This window comes from Oncorhynchus nerka, linkage group LG9a (genome assembly GCF_034236695.1).
Source record: "Oncorhynchus nerka isolate Pitt River linkage group LG9a, Oner_Uvic_2.0, whole genome shotgun sequence".
NCBI classification, from domain to species: Eukaryota; Metazoa; Chordata; class Actinopteri; order Salmoniformes; family Salmonidae; genus Oncorhynchus; species Oncorhynchus nerka.
Window position 1 is genome coordinate 34,343,658 of NC_088404.1, and position 19,448 is coordinate 34,363,105.

Consider the following 19,448-nt stretch of genomic DNA (forward strand, 5'->3'; position numbering starts at 1 on the left):
AGAGGGAGAGAGGGAGAGAGAGAATGAAAGAGGGAGAGAGGGAGAGAGAGAATGAGAGAGGGAGAGAGGGGGAGAATGAGAGAGGGAGAGAGGGGGAGAATGAGAGAGGGAGAGAGGGGGAGAACGAGAGAGGGAGAGAGGGGGAGAGAGGGGGAGAATGAGAGAGGGAGAGAGGGGGAGAATGAGAGAGAGAGAATGAGAGAGGGAGAGAGGGGGAGAATGAGAGAGGGAGAGAGGGGGAGAACGAGAGAGAGGGAGAGAGGAGGAGAATGAGAGAGGGAGAGAGGGGGAGAATGAGAGAGGGAGAGAGAGAGAGAATGAGAGAGGGAGAGAGGGGGAGAATGAGAGAGGGAGAGAGAGATAGAGGGGTAAAGATAGAAAAGATTGATAGACTAGATAGAAAGATGAATAGAGAGCGGAGACGGAGAGAGAAAGAAAGAGAGATGCACTATGAGTGCATTAATGGGGACAGGTCTCTAGGGGGAGATTCCCTCTCCTCCAACTGACAGCCAAGCCCACTGTCAAAATAGCAAGCCGCACCACTCTCCCATTTTGAAGGAATATTTTTGCTTGAGGGTTGCACGTCACAGCTAGGAACGGCTCCTAAGCACAACACACCCATCAACTGGCCTATAATAACTCATATTTTAGTCTGAATCAATTGAGGTAGAAAGTACAGCAGTGTTGAAATCCTACATAGCCCTAACTGTAGCATATCAAGGTTAGTCTCATTGACATAAACCTTATTTTACAGGGAAGACCTGGTCCAAGACATGAGTAAGATTGCACATTTAAACCAGCTTGCTCTGCAGATTATCACTTGAAACATTCAGCCTCAGAAGTAAAAAATAAAATAATATTGGAAGTCTTGATCTTCAATACAAACACGCTGCAAAAAACGTGCAATGGTTAAAAACGTAGATAAAAGAGTGGCTAGAACCCTGTGAAACACACAGCCTGTGAAGAAGGGTTGAAAGGAGGGAGGCGGTAGCAGGTAAGCTGTGTTTGGTCTGGCCTCTGAGGGACTATTTTTAACACCGTCACTCGGTGCACCAAGGGGTTTCTCCGTATCACCACAGCAACAGCCTGGGCCAGGGCAGGACCTACACATTTACACAGGCCTAGCAGAGAGTAGAGAAAATGTACCACAGTTAAAGCTAAAAACCTTGCTTCATAACCTTGGAGATGGGTGTGATGATTGCTCCCTACAGATAGGGCTATAGATTATGAGGTGTGCGATTTCTAATCATGGATGGTAGCCGTAGACCATGAGTCGCGATACCATGAATGACAGATTGCTGTTGTTGTTTACATATTTGGAAGTCCCTTTTTCCATCGGAAAGTAAAAAATTATAGTACTGACATTTTATACAAAGGCTAATGGTGGTGCCAGCACATTTGTAGCAACTATGAGACTGCCAACCAGCAATACGTCCTTGCTCATGCTCATTATTACCCTGTATGGAACATTATAACTAGGTAGTAGTGGTCTAATAGAAAACAGCTGTAAACAGACCCAGGGAGGGAACACGTGTGTCTTAGATAACAGAAAACATCCACTCAGGCTTTTGAGAAGACCAGCTGGAGTAGAAAGAGAGAGAGGAAGGGAAATGGACAGACTTGCTGAGGGTGTTTGCCCCCTCTTGTTCCCATGCCTCCACATCCCCCTCTCCTCTCCAACCATACCACAGCTTTTTACTCTTCTGTAGAGGATAAAAAGGCTTTGACAGCATCTGTCAATTTGAATAAAAAAATACTATAATAAAGCAGGGAAAGATCTGAAGCTCAAGAAAAGCACAATGCAGTATTGCTCCTGAGTAGCGCAGCGGCCTAACACACTGCATCTCAGTGCTAGAGGCATCACTAAAGACCCTGGTTCGATTCCATCGCTGTATCACAACCGGCCGTGATTGGGAGTCCCATAGAGCGGTGCACAATTGGCCCAGCGTCGTCCAGATTAGGGTTTGGCCGGGGTAGGGTTTGTTTGTCATTGTAAATAAGAATTTGTTCTTAACTGACTTGCCTACTTAAATAAAGGTTTAAAAAAAATCTTATGACAATGTGGATGTCAGCTGCCCCTGCAGTTACACAAATTCCCAGCCATCAATGTTAAGGCCAAGCAATTTATGCCGCTCTGCCTTCACACAGGCATGTTGATGATGTACTAAGTAAGCATCGTCTGTGTATCCCCTCTCCCAACCGCCACCTCAGGCTGAATTGTCTTCTGTGCATGAAAGACACAAGGAGCAAAGTTGTTTATGTAAGAGGAAAGTCGATCAGATGAAGAATTATTTCTCCATTATGATGTGTGAGTTAGGCTGAGCCTTGTCGTAAATATCCACAGTATCACAGAGGTCTACTCTCATAGCCCTGTTAGTGAGATTCAACATCCAGGGACATGAGGGAACAGGCTACCAAGTAGCACACAAATACTAATACTGTATGTGGCTAATTCAGTACGTCACTTGCAACAAATACTGACAATTACTGATGATCATCTATTACCTAAAATGCAACCATTACAAAACAATATTAAATGGGCTGCAGACATAAAACATCAATAATGCCGCAGCAACTTTGAGTTTCCATTAAATGCAAACTGCTTTCAGGTTTAATCTGGTGGTATTTTGGTCCAGCCTGTGGAGGTTAGTGCGAAATAACCCTGCATCTCATTAAAACGGCATTAGCATCAAAAGATGACCTTTAGAAAAGGCCTCCAGTTGTGTGACTAAGAGAGGTCTGAGAAATGACATGTTATTACATTGGAACGCTTGTGAATCGGCTAGCTAGCCCACTGTACGAACACTGACATCAGAGCAGTGCCATACTCCCATGTGGAGACTATTTATCATTTTTGAAATGATATGGCTATAATATGAGGAATCCCAAAAAATAATACCTCATTATCCTTTAAATCAAAGTGTTTGCCACGTGCGCTGAATACAACAGGTGTAGAGCTTACAGTGAAATGCTTACTTACAGGCTCTAACCAATAGTGGAAAAAAGGTCAACAATAGGCAGGTAAAGAAATAAAACAATAGTAAAAAGACAGGTGATATACAGTAGCGAGGCTATAAAAGTAGCGAGGCTACATACAGACACCGGTTAGTCAGGCTGATTGAGGCATAACATGTAGTTATGGTTAAAGTGACTATGCATATATGATGAACAGAGAGTAGCAGCAGCGTAAAAAGAGGGGTTGGGGGGAGGCACACAATGCAGTCAGAGGCTTGCGGTCAGAGGCCGAGCAATTGCCGTACCAGGTAGTGATGCTCTCGATGTTGCAGCTGTAGAACCTTTTGAGGATCTCAGGACCCATGCCAAATCATTTTTAGTTTCCTGATGGGGAATAGGCTTTGTCGTGCTCTTCACAACTGTCATGGTGTGTTTGGACCATTCTAGTTTGTTGTTGATGTGGACACCAAGGAACTTGAAGCTCTCAACCTGCTCCACTACAGCCCCGTCGATGAGAATGGGGGCGTGCTCGGTCCTCCTTTTCCTGTAGTCCACAATAATCTCCTTAGTCTTGGTTACGTTCAGGGATATGTTGTTATTCTGGCACCACCCGGCCAGTTCTCTGACTTCCTCCCTATAGGCTGTCTCGTCGTTATCAGTGATGAGGCCTACCACTGTTGTGCCGTCTGCAAACGTACTGATGGTTTTGGAGTCATGCCTGGCCATGCAGTCGTGGGTGAACAGAGAGTACAGGAGGGGACTGAGGGACCCATGGGGAGCTCCAGTGTTGAGGATCAGCATGGCAGATGTGTTGCTACCTACCCTCACCACCTGGGGGCCGCCCGTCAGGAAGTGCAGGATCCAGTTGCAGAGGGAGGTGTTTAGTCCCTGGATCCTTAGCTTGATGAACTTTGAGGGTACTATGGTGTTGAACGCTGAGCTGTAGTCAACGAATAGAATTCTCACATAAGTGTTCCTTTTGTCCAGGTGGGAAGTGTGGAGTGCAATAGAGATTGCATCATCTGTGGATCTGTTTGGGCAGTATGCAAATTGGAGTGGGTCTAGGGTTTCTGGAATAATGGTGTTGATGTGAGCCATTACCAACCTTTCAAAGCACTTCATGGCTATGGACGTGAGTGCTATGGGTCTGTAGTCATTTAGGCAGGTTGCTTTTGTGTTCTTGGGCACAGGGACCTTGGTGGTCTACTTGAAGCATGTTTGTATTACAGACTCAATCAGGGAAATGTTGAAAATGCCAGTGATGACACCTACCAGTTGGTCAGCACATGCCTGGAGCACACGTCCTGGTAATCCATCTGGCCACGCAGCTTTGTGTATGTTGACCTGTTTAAAGGTCTTAATCACGTCAGCACCTTGAAAACGGCAGCTCTGCCTTTTAGCTCAGTGCGAATATTGCCTGTAATCCATGGCTTCTGGTTGGGGTATGTACAGTAAGTACAGTTACTGTGGGGACGACGTCCTCGATGCACTTATTGATAAATCCAGTGACTGATGTGGTGTACTCCTCAATGCCATCGGAAGAATCACGGAACATGTCCCAGTCTGATAGCAAAACAGTCATGTAGTTTAGCATCTGCTTCATCTGACCACTTTTTAATAGACAGAGTCACTTTATTCATATTCACTCATGTTAAGTTTGACCCAGTCTTTCAATCACGCATGCTCACACACCTGAGAATAAACAACCAATAAGAAACACTGTAATGGAAGCTGTAATGTAACTACTCTTCATTACCTGCCTGGAAATAGGGAGTTCCCTAATTTACACTAGCCTACTTTAGTTACCCAGAGCTGACCGAAGTGAGGGCAGCACCCAATGTCCCAGCCCTTAGCTAGCCCGTGTCAGTGTGTTGGTGACAGAAAGCCAATGCACCAGGCAACACACGTGTGCCAATGCACCAGGCAACACACGTGTGGGGCTCTAAGCCAAATGAATTAAAGAGAACTGTTGAAGTGCAGAGAGCCAGTGATGACTGCATGGGAAACGTGCTGCTGCTGCAGGCTGCTGTGTTGTGTTGGAATTATTACAGCTCACCTCTGTTTATTGGCATATTACAGGGCCCTGCCATCTCTCATGGAGGCTGGAAAGTCCCCAGCCAGCCACAGCAGCAGATCCCATCTCACTAATGCTGTTGCACAACTCTCAATCACTTTAATAAAGTTTTATTGCTGCCGGAACGCCAAGGCTGAGACATTATGTCACATCCACTGAGACCTTACCATGAGAGGGATGTCCCAGGAAGCGGCAGGCAGCTGTCCGACATTAGAGAATCGTTTAAATACTGTTTGAGGACCCTCAAACAATAAATTATATTCATAAAGGTTGCATAGAGCCATTGCACTTAGACCTCAGTGCAAATGCATAATCTGGGCAGCTCTCCAGGCAATCCAGGCAATCTCGCCACACATTTCCAATGCAGGGCTCAGTCGCTCATCTATAGAGGTCTCATGCTTTAAAATCCATCTCAGTCTCTCAAAACATGTCAAAGGGCAGGAGGTAAAAATGCTATATTTTTTCACCTCTAAACTGTTCTGGCCCAGAGGGAGAATGAACTCGGCTGCACATTTTATTATGTTGTCAGTAGTTTTTTTATACACAAGTCTGTTATTGGCTGGAACGGGTGCCAATCACTGTCCAGTGAAAATCTCCCTTTTAAAAGTTAATATTATGTTAAAAGAATACCCAAATAATGTTGTTGACTCATCCTATACTCGTATATGTGGCCAAAGCATTAATTGGAGAAAAAACACTTTAAAAAAACACCTCAAACTTGTATGTCAAACAGATATAAAAAATGCTTGCTATTTCCTCATAGAATATGATGTCATACTCTTGAGGAGAATGAGCTGGCCAATCAGCAGTCTAGAGGAGGATGAGCTGGCCAATCAGCAGTCTAGAGGAGGATGAGCTGGCCAATCAGCAGTCTAGAGGAGGATGAGCTGGCCAATCAGCAGCCTACTCACATGAATATTTTTTTTGAATGGTATTTGCCCACACCACTCTGTTGTTGGGGAACGTCCACACCATTCCAACACAGAAGAGCTGCATTTTAACATACTTAATAAAACAAATTTGGAAGGAAAACTATTTTGCCCATGTTGTAAATAAGTATAGGTCATATTTTATAGAAATCTGGAAATATTATGCTCATTTGAGACCACTCTTTCAAAGTCACTGAGATCTCTTTCTTTTAGATATGGTAGCCAAAATAATGAGCATCCCACTTTCAATATACACAATATACAATATACATGGCCAAAAGTATGTGGACACCTGCTCGTCAAACATCTCATTCCAAAATCATGGAGTTGGTCCCCCCTTTGCTGCTATAACATCCTCCACTCTTCTGGGAAGGCTTCCACTAGATGTTGGAACATTGCTGCGTGAGGTCGGCACTAGTGAGGTCGGCACTGATGTTGGGCAATTAGGCCTGGCTCGCAGTCTGCGTTCCAATTAATTCCAAATGTGTTCAATGGGGTTGAGGTCAGGTCTCTGTGCAGGCCAGTCAAGTTCTTCCACACCAATCTCAACAAACCATTTCTGTATGGACCTTGCTTTGAGGACGGGGGCATTGTCATGCTGAAACAGGAAAGGGCCTTCACCAAACTGTTGCCACAAAGTTGGAAGCACAGAATCGTCTAGAATGTCATTGTATGCTGTAACATAAAAATGTCCCTTCACTGAAACTAAGGGCCTAGCCAGAACCATGAAAAACAGCCCCAGACCATTATTCCTCCTCCACCAAACTTTCCAGCTGACACTATGCATTGTGGCAGGTAGATTTATCCTGGCATCCGCCAACCCCAGATTCGTCCATCGGACTGCCAGATGGTGAAGCGTGATTCATCACTCCAGAGTCCAATGGCGGCGAGCTTTATACCACTCCAGCTGACACATGGCATCACACATGGTGATCTTAGGCTTGTGTGCGGCTGCTCGGCCATGGAAACCCATTTCATGAAACTCCAGACGAACAGTCCTTGGGCTGACGTTGCTTCCAGAGGAAATTTGCAGCTCAATAGTGAGTGTTGCAACCGAGGACAGACCATTTTTACGCACTACAGTACCCGGCGGTCCCATTCTGTGAGCATGTGTGGCATACCACTTTGCGGCTGAGCCGTTCTTGCTCCTAGACGGTGGCACTTCACAGTAATAGCACTTACAGTTAATCGAAAAAGCTCTAGCAGGGCAGAACTTTTATGAGCTGACTTGTTGGAAGGCTGGCATCCTATGAGGGTGCCATGGTGAAAGTCACTGAGCTCTTCAGTAAGGCCATTCTACTGCCAATGTTTGTCTATAGAGATTGCATGGCGGTGTGCTTGAATTTATAAACTTGTCAACAACAGTTGTGGCTGAAGTAGAATCCACTAACTTTAAGGGATGTCCATATACTTCTTGTTGTTTACTTTGTATCCTTCATTTACTCAAGTGTTTCCTTTATTTTGGCAGTTACCTGTAGCTTGATCCTTTCAGACTCCCATTACTAAAGTAAGTATTGAGTGAAACACAGCAGCACTGAGAACACAGGGTGGATTATGGGCTGTTATTATGTAGGTTGACTTTACAGAGCAGATAGCATTCATGTTTCCAGCCCTAGCCCTGAAGGCCTCCATCCCTCCATCAGTACCCAGCAGCTGGGTGAACTGCTGTGAGCGGTCTGAGCAGGCCTGTTATTATTAGACATTTGCAGATGAAATCATCACAAATACCTTGTAGTGACCTACACTGTTACTGAGTCACAATATCAGGAAACAAGAGATTGAGTAGACTACAGCCTCTCAAATGACTTCAGACTGGGCACGCAGTCGTTGAATCAATGCTGTTTCCACACCATTTCAATATAATGACATTGAACCAACGTGTGATAGATGTTGAATTGAAGTCTATGCCCAGTGTGTTATCACAGCACAAGAAAAGGGTACAATATCTAACAATGATGTGCTACAACCTCTGACTAATTTTCATTCAATGTAAGACAATAAAAAACCTATGTTGGGAATCTGAATCTGAATAGTCTGTATCTTATTTGAGCTAAAACCCATTCAAGACAATAAGACCTGTTTTCTCTAGACAAGCAACATAACTGAAGATGGATAATACAACAGTTTAGTGAACAAATTGCGATCAACCTTCATCAGTCATTGCCTCTGCTACGTGCCTATGCGGTTAACATCTTCTGAATAATTACACCTGCTCAACATGGTATTGGGGATTACAGAGAATATGGCATATTCTATGACAGAGTCCTTTTAAGCATGCATAGCAAATATGAGAGTCTGCTAAATACACATATAATCAATTTTAATTAACATATTTTGCAGTCTTACCTCTGTTTCATGTGTCATGGGGTTAAATCCACAGAGGTTGCAGACAGTGTTCTTGCATTCTGTGCAGGTGTTGTAGTTGGGAGGGTCCTTGGAGCCCTTGTTGAGTTCCACCTTGCAGAGTGGACAAAAAGATTGGCCTGCTTTGGGAGTTGGTTGGGAGGATGCTGCTCCCATTGGAGGAGCTGATGGAGGTTTGTCCACGTTGGCATGTACTGATAGGGAGACATTGGCCTTCTGGGGATGAGCTGCTTTCTTCTCCTCTGCTTTCTGTACAATTATAGGTTCTTGATTCTCCTTCTCAGCCAGAGCAGGTGAAGCTTGTTTATGTTGTGAGGATCCTATTGGTGGGGTCTCCTCCTTTTTGTCTGCATTTGGTGCTGGGGTTCCAGCGGGAATTGGTGTCTCCTGAGGTACAGTGGGTGGAGTGATCTCTTGTTGGCCAGCCGCAGGTACTGGGATCTCCTCCTTCTGGGGTTTAGCTGGAGCTGGAGTCGGCTTTGGAGATGCAGCAGGTGTGACATTCTCCTTTTGAAGTGCAACAGGTGTAGAGACTATGCTGGGCAACGGTTGGGATTTCATCATGGGAGGTCCTGGGGGTTCCACTTCTCCAAGTGCTCTCTGCATCTGGCAGGTCAGACAGAGCCATTCCTTCACCTGAAAAAAAATAACAGTGTTGATAAAAAAAACAACTACAAATAATAATAATATTAATAATATATCTCATCTTAGTTGCTATTTAAATACTGCATACTACCTGTGACAAACATACAAAACAACTGTCTCATGCTCTAAATCTAAAGATGCTAAACAAATTAGAATAATTATATCACAGCGTATTAATACAATTCCTTAAGATCGAAAATTAGATCACAACATCTATATAGAGTGTCTTCATAGACCTAAAATCCTCATGGTTTTTCCTCTCATTGTTTGTGAACCTAATTTTAAAGCCTGATGCATATTCTTAGGATGTGAATATTTCCCTTTCAAGACGATTCGATACGTATCTAGCTAGACACATGGGCTCCGATGAGATACAATTTAGTTTGAAACAAGTTGATGCAATTGGGTTCCCTGGAAAAGATTCAATGAGTTAACAATTGTTGCATACACACATTCATTTTAAATTCTAAATTCAAATTGTCTGCTGATGGAGAGCTGGGCCTCTCTGAGCTGGATCTGTCGAAGCAGACTCCTCTCTTTCCGTGTGTGTGTGTGTGTGTGTGTGTGTGTGTGTGTGTGTGTGTGTGTGTGGAGGGAGAGTATGTGTGTGTGTGTGTGTGTGCGTGCGAGTGTTTTTAAATTCTGTATATCTATGTTCTATGTACTATGAAGGCATCTGACCTGAGCCATAAGGGAGCCTAGGCATATACCACCCCACTATCACTATCAGCGGGGAAATGAAGCATATGTTTTTTGTCCATCCACTTTGGTTCTGAAATCAATATCAACTACTGATTAACTTGGAATTATTGCAGATTAAGTGTTTGAGCTAGTCATGTATTAATATTGACTGTAAAAAAATAATTGCTGTGGCAAAGCCAATGAATATGTAGCACAACTTTGGATTTCACCCCCATCTCAAAACCAGTTGGTTTTGACCATTTGGAAGTTTTTACTGAGTGAGCTTCTCCTCACGCTAAGGGCATGCCTTGCAAAAGGGATTGGTGGCCTCATTATGAAATTATCAACTTTACCATGAAAACTCAGCAAAAAAAGAAATGTCCTCTCTGTCAACTGCGTTTATATTCAGCAAAGTTAACATGTGTAAATATTTGTATGTACATAACAAGAATCAACAACTGAGACATAAACTGAACAAGTTCCACAGACATTTGACTAACAGAAATGGAATAATGTTTCCCTGAACAAAGGGGAGGTCAAAATCAAAAGTAACAGTCGGTGTCTGGTGTGGCCACCAGCTGCATTAAGTACGGCAGTGCATCTCCTCCTCATGGACTGCACCAGATTTGCACGTTCTTGCTGTGAGATGTTACCCCACTCTTCCACCAAGGCACCTGCATGTTCCCGGACATTTCTAGGCGGAATGGCCCTAGCCCTCACCCTCCGGTCCAACAGTTCCCAGACGTGCTCAATGGGATTGAGATCCAGGATCTTTGCTGGCCATGACAGAACACTGACATTCCTGTCTTGCAGGAAATCATGCATAGAACTAGCAGTATGGCTGGAGGCATTGTCATGCTGGAGGGTCATGTCAGGATGAGCCTGCCGGAAGGGTACCACATGAGGGAGGAGGATGTCTTCCCTGCAACGCACAGCGTTGAGATTGCCTGCAAAGACAACAAGCTCAGTCCGATCATGCTGTGACACACCGCCCCAGACCATGACGGACCCTCCAACTCCAAATCGATCCCGCTCCAGAGTACGGGCCTTGGTGTAACGCTCGTTCCTTCGACGATAAACGCAAATCCGACCATCACCCCTGGTGAGACAAAACTGCGACTCGTCAGTGAAGACCACTTTTTGCCAGTCCTGTCTGGTCCAGCGACGCTGGGTTTTTGCACATAGGCAACGTTGTTGCCGGTGATGTCTGGTGAGGAACTGCCTTACAATAGGCCTACAAGCCCTCAGTCCAGCCTCTCTCAGAATATTGAGGACTGTCAGAGCGCTGATGGAGGGATTGTGCGTTCCTGGTGTAACTCGGGCAGTTGTTGTTGCCATCCTGTGCCTGCCCCTCAGGTGTGATGTTCGGATATACCGATCCTGCGCAGGTGTTGTTACACGTGGTATGCCACTGCGAGGATGATCAGCTCTCCGTCCTGTCTCCCTGTAGCACTGTCTTAGGCGTCTCACAGTACGGACATTGCAATTTATTGCCCTGGCCACATCTGCAGTCCTCATGCCTCCTTGCAGCATGCCTAAGGCACGTTCACGCAGATGAGCAGGACCCTGGGCATCTTTCTTTTGGTGTTTTTCAGAGTCAGTAGAAAGGCCTCTTAGTGTCCTAAGTTTTTATAACGGTGACCTTGATTGCCTACCGCCTGTAAGCTGTTAGTGTATTAACGACCGTTCCACAGGTGCATGTTCATAAATTGTTCATGGTTCATTGAACAAGCATGGGAAACAGTGTTCAAACCCTTTACAATGAAGATCTGTGAAGTTATTTGGATTTTTACAAATTATCTTTGAAAGACAGGGTCCTGAAAAAGGGACATTTCTGTTTTTGCTGAGTTTAAATCTAAAAATGACCATACTGATTGTTTAAAGTAAAACAACCAAAACAAAGCTGGGCAGAGTGTGCAGTTTAAATAGGCTACTAACATTGCCTGGGGTTGTTTGGCATGCAAAATTACTTGTCGATCAATGACTGTCAACACACTTACATGCAGTTCGACACTGAACAAGAGAGGACGCATCAGTTGTTACAAGATAAGAGATATTTTCCGACGGTAGAAAGAATGTAATATGAGCAAAAAATACTCGTGAACCATGAATTCATAACTTTAGAACCTATTTTTTGAACGATGCATGCTACATTTGGATTGGTTTGGGATCCGTGGACTGATGCACTTGCATCTTGAACATGGAATCAGGGGCCGATGCGTTTCGGTGAATGTTACATCCCTAGCATATTCTGTAGAATATGGGAGCCACGATGTACTCCAAACCCCTTCAGACAAAAGTCATGCACCGAAAAATATGTCAAATGTGATCAGTAGCAGATGAACATGAATGTCAAAACCTTGCCAAGATACTCAAAGATAATGCTGTCAGATTACAATTGGTTTTCAGGAAGATCATAAACCAACATTAGATATTTTTTGAGGAAAGACAATATTAATAACAAGAACTCCATCAAAGCATCTTGTTATCCTTTCTTACACCTCCCATGAAAGACAAGACTGGCGACTATAAACATTGTATATGTAAAGTTACTATCATTAACCAATTGTTCTAAAAAAAAAAGCACAACAGTTATTTTAGAGTAGCCTAACTACTTTGATGAAACATATACTATTTACTTACTGTTTCATGTGGCATGGGGTTAAATCCACAGAGGTTGCAGACAGTGTTCTTGCATTCTGTGCAGGTGTTGTAGTTGGGAGGTTCCTTGGAGCCCTTGTTGAGTTCCACCTTGCAGAGTGGACAAGTAGATTGGCCTGCTTTGGGAGCTGGTTGGGAGGATGCTGCTCCCTTTGGAGGAGCTGATGGGGGTTTGTCCACTTTGGCCTGTACTGATGGGGGGACATTGGCCTTCTGGGGATGCGCTGCTTTCTTCTCCTCTGCTTTCTGAGCAGCAGGTAGTTTGGTCTCCTTTGCAGGGGGCATCTTGGGGGAGGTCTGGGCCAGTGCAGACATCTTGGGGGAAGCTGGCGGTGTGGTCCGGGGCTCGTCCTGAACAACTGATGTTATCAAAGTGGAGGCAGAGCTGAAGATGGACGAGCCAAAGCCAAACATCTTCCCAGACACTGACTCTTCAGGCTTTGAGGAGGCAGACTGAGATTTGGGACCTCCAAAGCCAAATAAGCCTCCTGATTCCTGCTTGGGGGGTTGCTTTGTGGCTGGGAAGGCACTACTCTCCCTACGCCCAGGGCTGGGCTGCTGTGGTGGTTTATGAGGTTCTGATGTTCTCCGGTTCTCCAGTGGAGCCTTCTGAGCAGGCACTGGGCTTGCCGGATTTTGAGTGTCTGCTGCTGTAGCAGCTTCAACTATTGATATATCAGGCTCTGATTTTGGTGCCTCTGCTGAGGGCTGCGGAGGCTGTCCTTGTTGTTGTAGAGTCTTCTGTTGTGGAGGTTGTTGGACAAGTGTTGGAGTCGGTCTGTCCACTGGCTTCTGGTCCTGCTGGCAAACCACTGTCGGGGATACCTCCTTCTTCTGTGACGAGCCTGCTGCTGGGGTCTCTTTCACTGAAGCAGGAGTCATAGACACCTTGGGGGAAGCTGGAGGTGTGGTGCGGTGCTCATCCTGAACAGCTGAGGTGATCAAAGTGGATGCAGAGCTGAAGATAGAGGAGCCAAAGCCAAGCATCTTCCCAGACACTGAGTCTTCAGGCTTTGACTGAGCAGGCTGAGATTTAGCCCCACCAAAGCCAAAGAAGCCTCCTGACTCCTGCTTGTAGGGCTGAGCCTGTGGTGGTGGTACAGATTTTGCATAAGAGGCTCCACCTTTTGGAAGCTGTTGTTGAGGCTTCCCAGGCTCTCCTTTCGGTGTCGCTGTTAGAGGCTGACCTTGTTGCTCTTCTTGTTGTGGAGTCTCTTGGTGTGGAGGATGTTGGACAGGGGTTGGAGTTGATTTGTCCACTGGCGTTTTGTCCTGCTGTGAAGGCACTGCTGGAGATAATTCCTTCTGTGGTGACCCTGGTGCTGGGTTCTTCTTCTCTTTCTCTGAAGCAGGAGTCATTGGCTCCTTTAGGGGAGCAGTTTCGAGGTCTGGCTTTGGAGCTTGCTGGGGCTGTACTTGTTGTGATGCCTTTGAAGCAGGCTGTTGCAGTGGAGGAGTTTGCTTTTCTGGCTGCTGTACAGGTGTAGCAGCTCCACTGGTTTTGGGTGTTGCTGGAATTGGTTCGTCCACTGGTTTCTGTACAATTATAGGTTCTTGATTCTCCTTCTCAGCCAGGGCAGGTGAAGCTTGTTTATGTTGTGAGGATCCTATTGGTGGGGTCTCCTCCTTTTTGTCTGCATTTGGTGCTGGGGTTCCAGCGGGAATTGGTGTCTCCTGAGGTACAGTGGGTGGAGTGATCTCTTGTTGGCCAGCCGCAGGTACTGGGATCTCCTCCTTCTGGGGTTTAGCTGGAGCTGGAGTCGGCTTTGGAGATGCAGCAGGTGTAGAGACTATGCTGGGCAACGGATGGGATTTCATCATGGGAGGTCCTGGGGGTTCCACTGCTCCAAGTGCTCTCTGCATCTGGCAGGTCAGACAGAGCCATTCCTTCACCTGAAAAAAAATAACAGTGTTGATAAAAAAAATAACTACAAATAATAATAATATTAATAATATATCTCATCTTAGTTGCTATTTAAATACTGCATACTACCTGTGACAAACATACAAAACAACTGTCTCATGCTCTAAATCTAAAGATGCTAAACAAATTAGAATAATTATATCACAGCGTATTAATACAATTCCTTAAGATCAAAAATTAGATCACAACATCTATATAGAGTGTCTTCATAGACCTAAAATCCTCATGGTTTTTCCTCTCATTGTTTGTGAACCTAATTTTAAAGCCTGATGCATATTCTTAGGATGTGAATATTTCCCTTTCAAGACGATTCGATACGTATCTAGCTAGACACATGGGCTCCGATGAGATACAATTTAGTTTGAAACAATTTGATGCAATTGGGTTCGCTGGAAAAGATTCAATGAGTTAACAATTGTTGCATACACACTCATTTTAAATTCTAAATTCAAATTGTCTGCTGATGGAGAGTTGGGCCTCTCTGAGCTGGACCTGTCGAAGCGGACTCCTCTCTTTCCGTGTGTGTGTGTGTGTGTGTGTGTGTGTGTGTGTGTGTGTGTGTGTGTGTGTGCGTGTGCGTGCGTGCGAGTGTTTTTAAATTCTGTATATCTATGTTCTATGTACTATGAAGGCATCTGACCTGAGCCATAAGGGAGCCTAGGCATATACCACCCCACTATCACTATCAGCGGGGAAATGAAGCATATGTTTTTTGTCCATCCACTTTGGTTCTGAAATCAATATCACCCACTGATTAACTTGGAATTATTGCAGATTAAGTGTTTGAGCTAGTCATGTATTAATATTGACTGTAAAAAATAATTGCTGTGGCAAAGCCAATGAATATGTAGCACAACTTTTGATTTCACCCCCATCTCAAAACCAGTTGGTTTTGACCATTTGGAAGTTTTTACTGAGTGAGCTTCTCCTCACGCTAAGGGCATGCCTTGCAAAAGGGATTGGTGGCCTCATTATGAAATTATCAACTTTACCATGAAAACTCAGCAAAAAAAGAAACGTCCTCTCTGTCAACTGCGTTTATATTCAGCAAAGTTAACATGTGTAAATATTTGTATGTACATAACAAGAATCAACAACTGAGACATAAACTGAACAAGTTCCACAGACATTTGACTAACAGAAATGGAATAATGTGTCCCTGAACAAAGGGGAGGTCAAAATCAAAAGTAACAGTCAGTGTCTGGTGTGGCCACCAGCTGCATTAAGTACGGCAGTGCATCTCCTCCTCATGGACTGCACCAGATTTGCCCATTCTTGCTGTGAGATGTTACCCCACTCTTCCACCAAGGCACCTGCATGTTCACGGACATTTCTAGGCGGAATGGCCCTAGCCCTCACCCTCCGGTCCAACAGTTCCCAGACGTGCTCAATGGGATTGAGATCCAGGATCTTTGCTGGCCATGACAGAACACTGACATTCCTGTCTTGCAGGAAATCATGCATAGAACTAGCAGTATGGCTGGAGGCATTGTCATGCTGGAGGGTCATGTCAGGATGAGCCTGCAGGAAAGGTACCACATGAGGGAGGAGGATGTCTTCCCTGCAACGCACAGCGTTGAGATTGCCTGCAAAGACAACAAGCTCAGTCCGATCATGCTGTGACACACCGCCCCAGACCATGACGGACCCTCCAACTCCAAATCGATCCCGCTCCAGAGTACGGGCCTTGGTGTAACGCTCGTTCCTTCGACGATAAAACGCAAATCCGACCATCACCCCTGGTGAGACAAAACTGCGACTCGTCAGTGAAGACCACTTTTTGCCAGTCCTGTCTGGTCCAGCGACGCTGGGTTTTTGCACATAGGCAACGTTGTTGCCGGTGATGTCTGGTGAGGAACTGCCTTACAACAGGCCTACAAGCCCTCAGTCCAGCCTCTTTCAGAATATTGAGGACTGTCAGAGCGCTGATGGAGGGATTGTGCGTTCCTGGTGTAACTCGGGCAGTTGTTGTTGCCATCCTGTGCCTGCCCCTCAGGTGTGATGTTCGGATATACCGATCCTGCGCAGGTGTTGTTACACGTGGTATGCCACTGCGAGGATGATCAGCTCTCCGTCCTGTCTCCCTGTAGCACTGTCTTAGGCGTCTCACAGTACGGACATTGCAATTTATTGCCCTGGCCACATCTGCAGTCCTCATGCCTCCTTGCGGCATGCCTAAGGCACGTTCACGCAGATGAGCAGGACCCTGGGCATCTTTCTTTTGGTGTTTTTCAGAGTCAGTAGAAAGGCCTCTTAGTGTCCTAAGTTTTTATAACAGTGACCTTGATTGCCTACCGCCTGTAAGCTGTTAGTGTATTAACGACCGTTCCACAGGTGCATGTTCATAAATTGTTCATGGTTCATTGAACAAGCATGGGAAACAGTGTTCAAACCCTTTACAATGAAGATCTGTGAAGTTATTTGGATTTTTACAAATTATCTTTGAAAGACAGGGTCCTGAAAAAGGGACATTTCTGTTTTTGCTGAGTTTAAATCTAAAAATGACCATACTGATTGTTTAAAGTAAAACAACCAAAACAAAGCTGGGCAGAGTGTGCAGTTTAAATAGGCTACTAACATTGCCTGGGGTTGTTTGGCATGCAAAATTACTTGTCGATCTATGACTGTCAACACACTTACATGCAGTTCGACACTGAACAAGAGAGGACACATCAGTTGTTACAAGATAAGAGATATTTTCCGACGGTAGAAAGAATGTAATATGAGCAAAAAATACTCGTGAACCATGAATTCATAACTTTAGAATCTATTTTATGAACGATGCATGCTACATTTGGATTGGTTTGGGATCCGTGGACTGATGCACTTGCATCTTGAACATGGAATCAGGGGCCGATGCGTTTCGGTGAATGTTACATCCCTAGCATATTCTGTAGAATATGGGAGCCACGATGTACTCCAAACCTCTTCAGACAAAAGTCATGCACCAAACAATATGTCAAATGTGATCAGTAGCAGAGGAACATGAATGTCAAAACCTTGCCAAGATACTCAAAGATAATGCTGTCAGATTACAATTGGTTTTCAGGAAGATCATAAACCAACATTAGATATTTTTTGAGGAAAGACAATATTAATAACAAGAACTCCATCAAAGCATCTTGTTATCCTTTCTTACACCTCCCATGAAAGACAAGACTGGCGACTATAAACATTGTATATGTAAAGTTACTATCATTAACCAATTGTTCAAAAAAAAAAGCACAACAGTTATTTTAGAGTAGCCTAACTACTTTGATGAAACATATACTATTTACTTACTGTTTCATGTGGCATGGGGTTAAATCCACAGAGGTTGCAGACAGTGTTCTTGCATTCTGTGCAGGTGTTGTAGTTGGGAGGTTCCTTGGAGCCCTTGTTGAGTTCCACCTTGCAGAGTGGACAAGTAGATTGGCCTGCTTTGGGAGCTGGTTGGGAGGATGCTGCTCCCTTTGGAGGAGCTGATGGGGGTTTGTCCACTTTGGCCTGTACTGATGGGGGGACATTGGCCTTCTGGGGATGCGCTGCTTTCTTCTCCTCTGCTTTCTGAGCAGCAGGTAGTTTGGTCTCCTTTGCAGGGGGCATCTTGGGGGAGGTCTGGGCCAGTGCAGACATCTTGGGGGAAGCTGGCGGTGTGGTCCGGGGCTCGTCCTGAACAACTGATGTTATCAAAGTGGAGGCAGAGCTGAAGATGGACGAGCCAAAGCCAAACATCTTCCCAGACACTGACTCTTCAGGCTTTGAGGAGGCAGACTGAGATTTGGGACCTCCAAAGCCAAATAAGCCTCCTGATTCCTGCTTGGGGGGTTGCTTTGTGGCTGGGAAGGCACTACTCTCCCTACGCCCAGGGCTGGGCTGCTGTGGTGGTTTATGAGGTTCTGATGTTCTCCGGTTCTCCAGTGGAGCCTTCTGAGCAGGCACTGGGCTTGCCGGATTTTGAGTGTCTGCTGCTGTAGCAGCTTCAACTATTGATATATCAGGCTCTGATTTTGGTGCCTCTGCTGAGGGCTGCGGAGGCTGTCCTTGTTGTTGTAGAGTCTTCTGTTGTGGAGGTTGTTGGACAAGTGTTGGAGTCGGTCTGTCCACTGGCTTCTGGTCCTGCTGGCAAACCACTGTCGGGGATACCTCCTTCTTCTGTGACGAGCCTGCTGCTGGGGTCTCTTTCACTGAAGCAGGAGTCATAGACACCTTGGGGAAGCTGGAGGTGTGGTGCGGTGCTCATCCTGAACAGCTGAGGTGATCAAAGTGGATGCAGAGCTGAAGATAGAGGAGCCAAAGCCAAGCATCTTCCCAGACACTGAGTCTTCAGGCTTTGACTGAGCAGGCTGAGATTTAGCACCACCAAAGCCAAAGAAGCCTCCTGACTCCTGCTTGTGGGGCTGGGCCTGTGGTGGTGGTACAGATTTTGCATAAGAGGCTCCACCTTTTGGAAGCTGTTGTTGAGGCTTCCCAGGCTCTCCTTTCGGTGTCGCTGTTAGAGGCTGACCTTGTTGCTCTTCTTGTTGTGGAGTCTCTTGGTGTGGAGGATGTTGGACAGGGGTTGGAGTTGATTTGTCCACTGGCGTTTTGTCCTGCTGTGAAGCCACTGCTGGAGATAATTCCTTCTGTGGTGACCCTGGTGCTGGGTTCTTCTTCTCTTTCTCTGAAGCAGGAGTCATTGGCTCCTTTAGGGGAGCAGTTTCGAGGTCTGGCTTTGGAGCTTGCTGGGGCTGTACTTGTTGTGATGCCTTTGAAGCAGGCTGTTGCAGTGGAGGAGTTTGCTTTTCTGGCTGCTGTACAGGTGTAGCAGCTCCACTGGTTTTGGGTGTTGCTGGAATTGGTTGGTCCACTGGTTTCTGTACAATTATAGGTTCTTGATTCTCCTTCTCAGCCAGAGCAGGTGAAGCTTGTTTATGTTGTGAGGATCCTATTGGTGGGGTCTCCTCCTTTTTGTCTGCATTTGGTGCTGGGGTTCCAGCGGGAATTGGTGTCTCCTGAGGTACAGTGGGTGGAGTGATCTCTTGTTGGCCAGCCGCAGGTACTGGGATCTCCTCCTTCTGGGGTTTAGCTGGAGCTGGAGTCGGCTTTGGAGATGCAGCAGGTGTAGAGACTATGCTGGGCAACGGTTGGGATTTCATCATGGGAGGTCCTGGGGGTTCCACTGCTCCAAGTGCTCTCTGCATCTGGCAGGTCAGACAGAGCCATTCCTTCACCTGAAAAAAAATAACAGTGTTGA

General features: G+C 45.6%; 1 protein-coding gene across 1 annotated transcript in view; it reads right to left on the bottom strand.

The window, feature by feature from the left end:
• Nucleotides 1-19,448, bottom strand: part of LOC115119048 (protein piccolo-like) — a 161,727-nt gene that overhangs the window by 97,327 nt on the left and 44,952 nt on the right. Inside the window, exons 14-18 of the mRNA XM_065022150.1 lie at nucleotides 18,530-19,425; nucleotides 17,516-18,431; nucleotides 13,673-14,202; nucleotides 13,368-13,459; nucleotides 12,292-12,794 (exon numbers count right to left, since the gene is read on the bottom strand). Of these exons, the coding sequence (XP_064878222.1) occupies nucleotides 12,292-12,794; nucleotides 13,368-13,459; nucleotides 13,673-14,202; nucleotides 17,516-18,431; nucleotides 18,530-19,425 (2,937 nt within the window). The remainder of the gene's footprint in view (nucleotides 1-12,291; nucleotides 12,795-13,367; nucleotides 13,460-13,672; nucleotides 14,203-17,515; nucleotides 18,432-18,529; nucleotides 19,426-19,448) is intronic.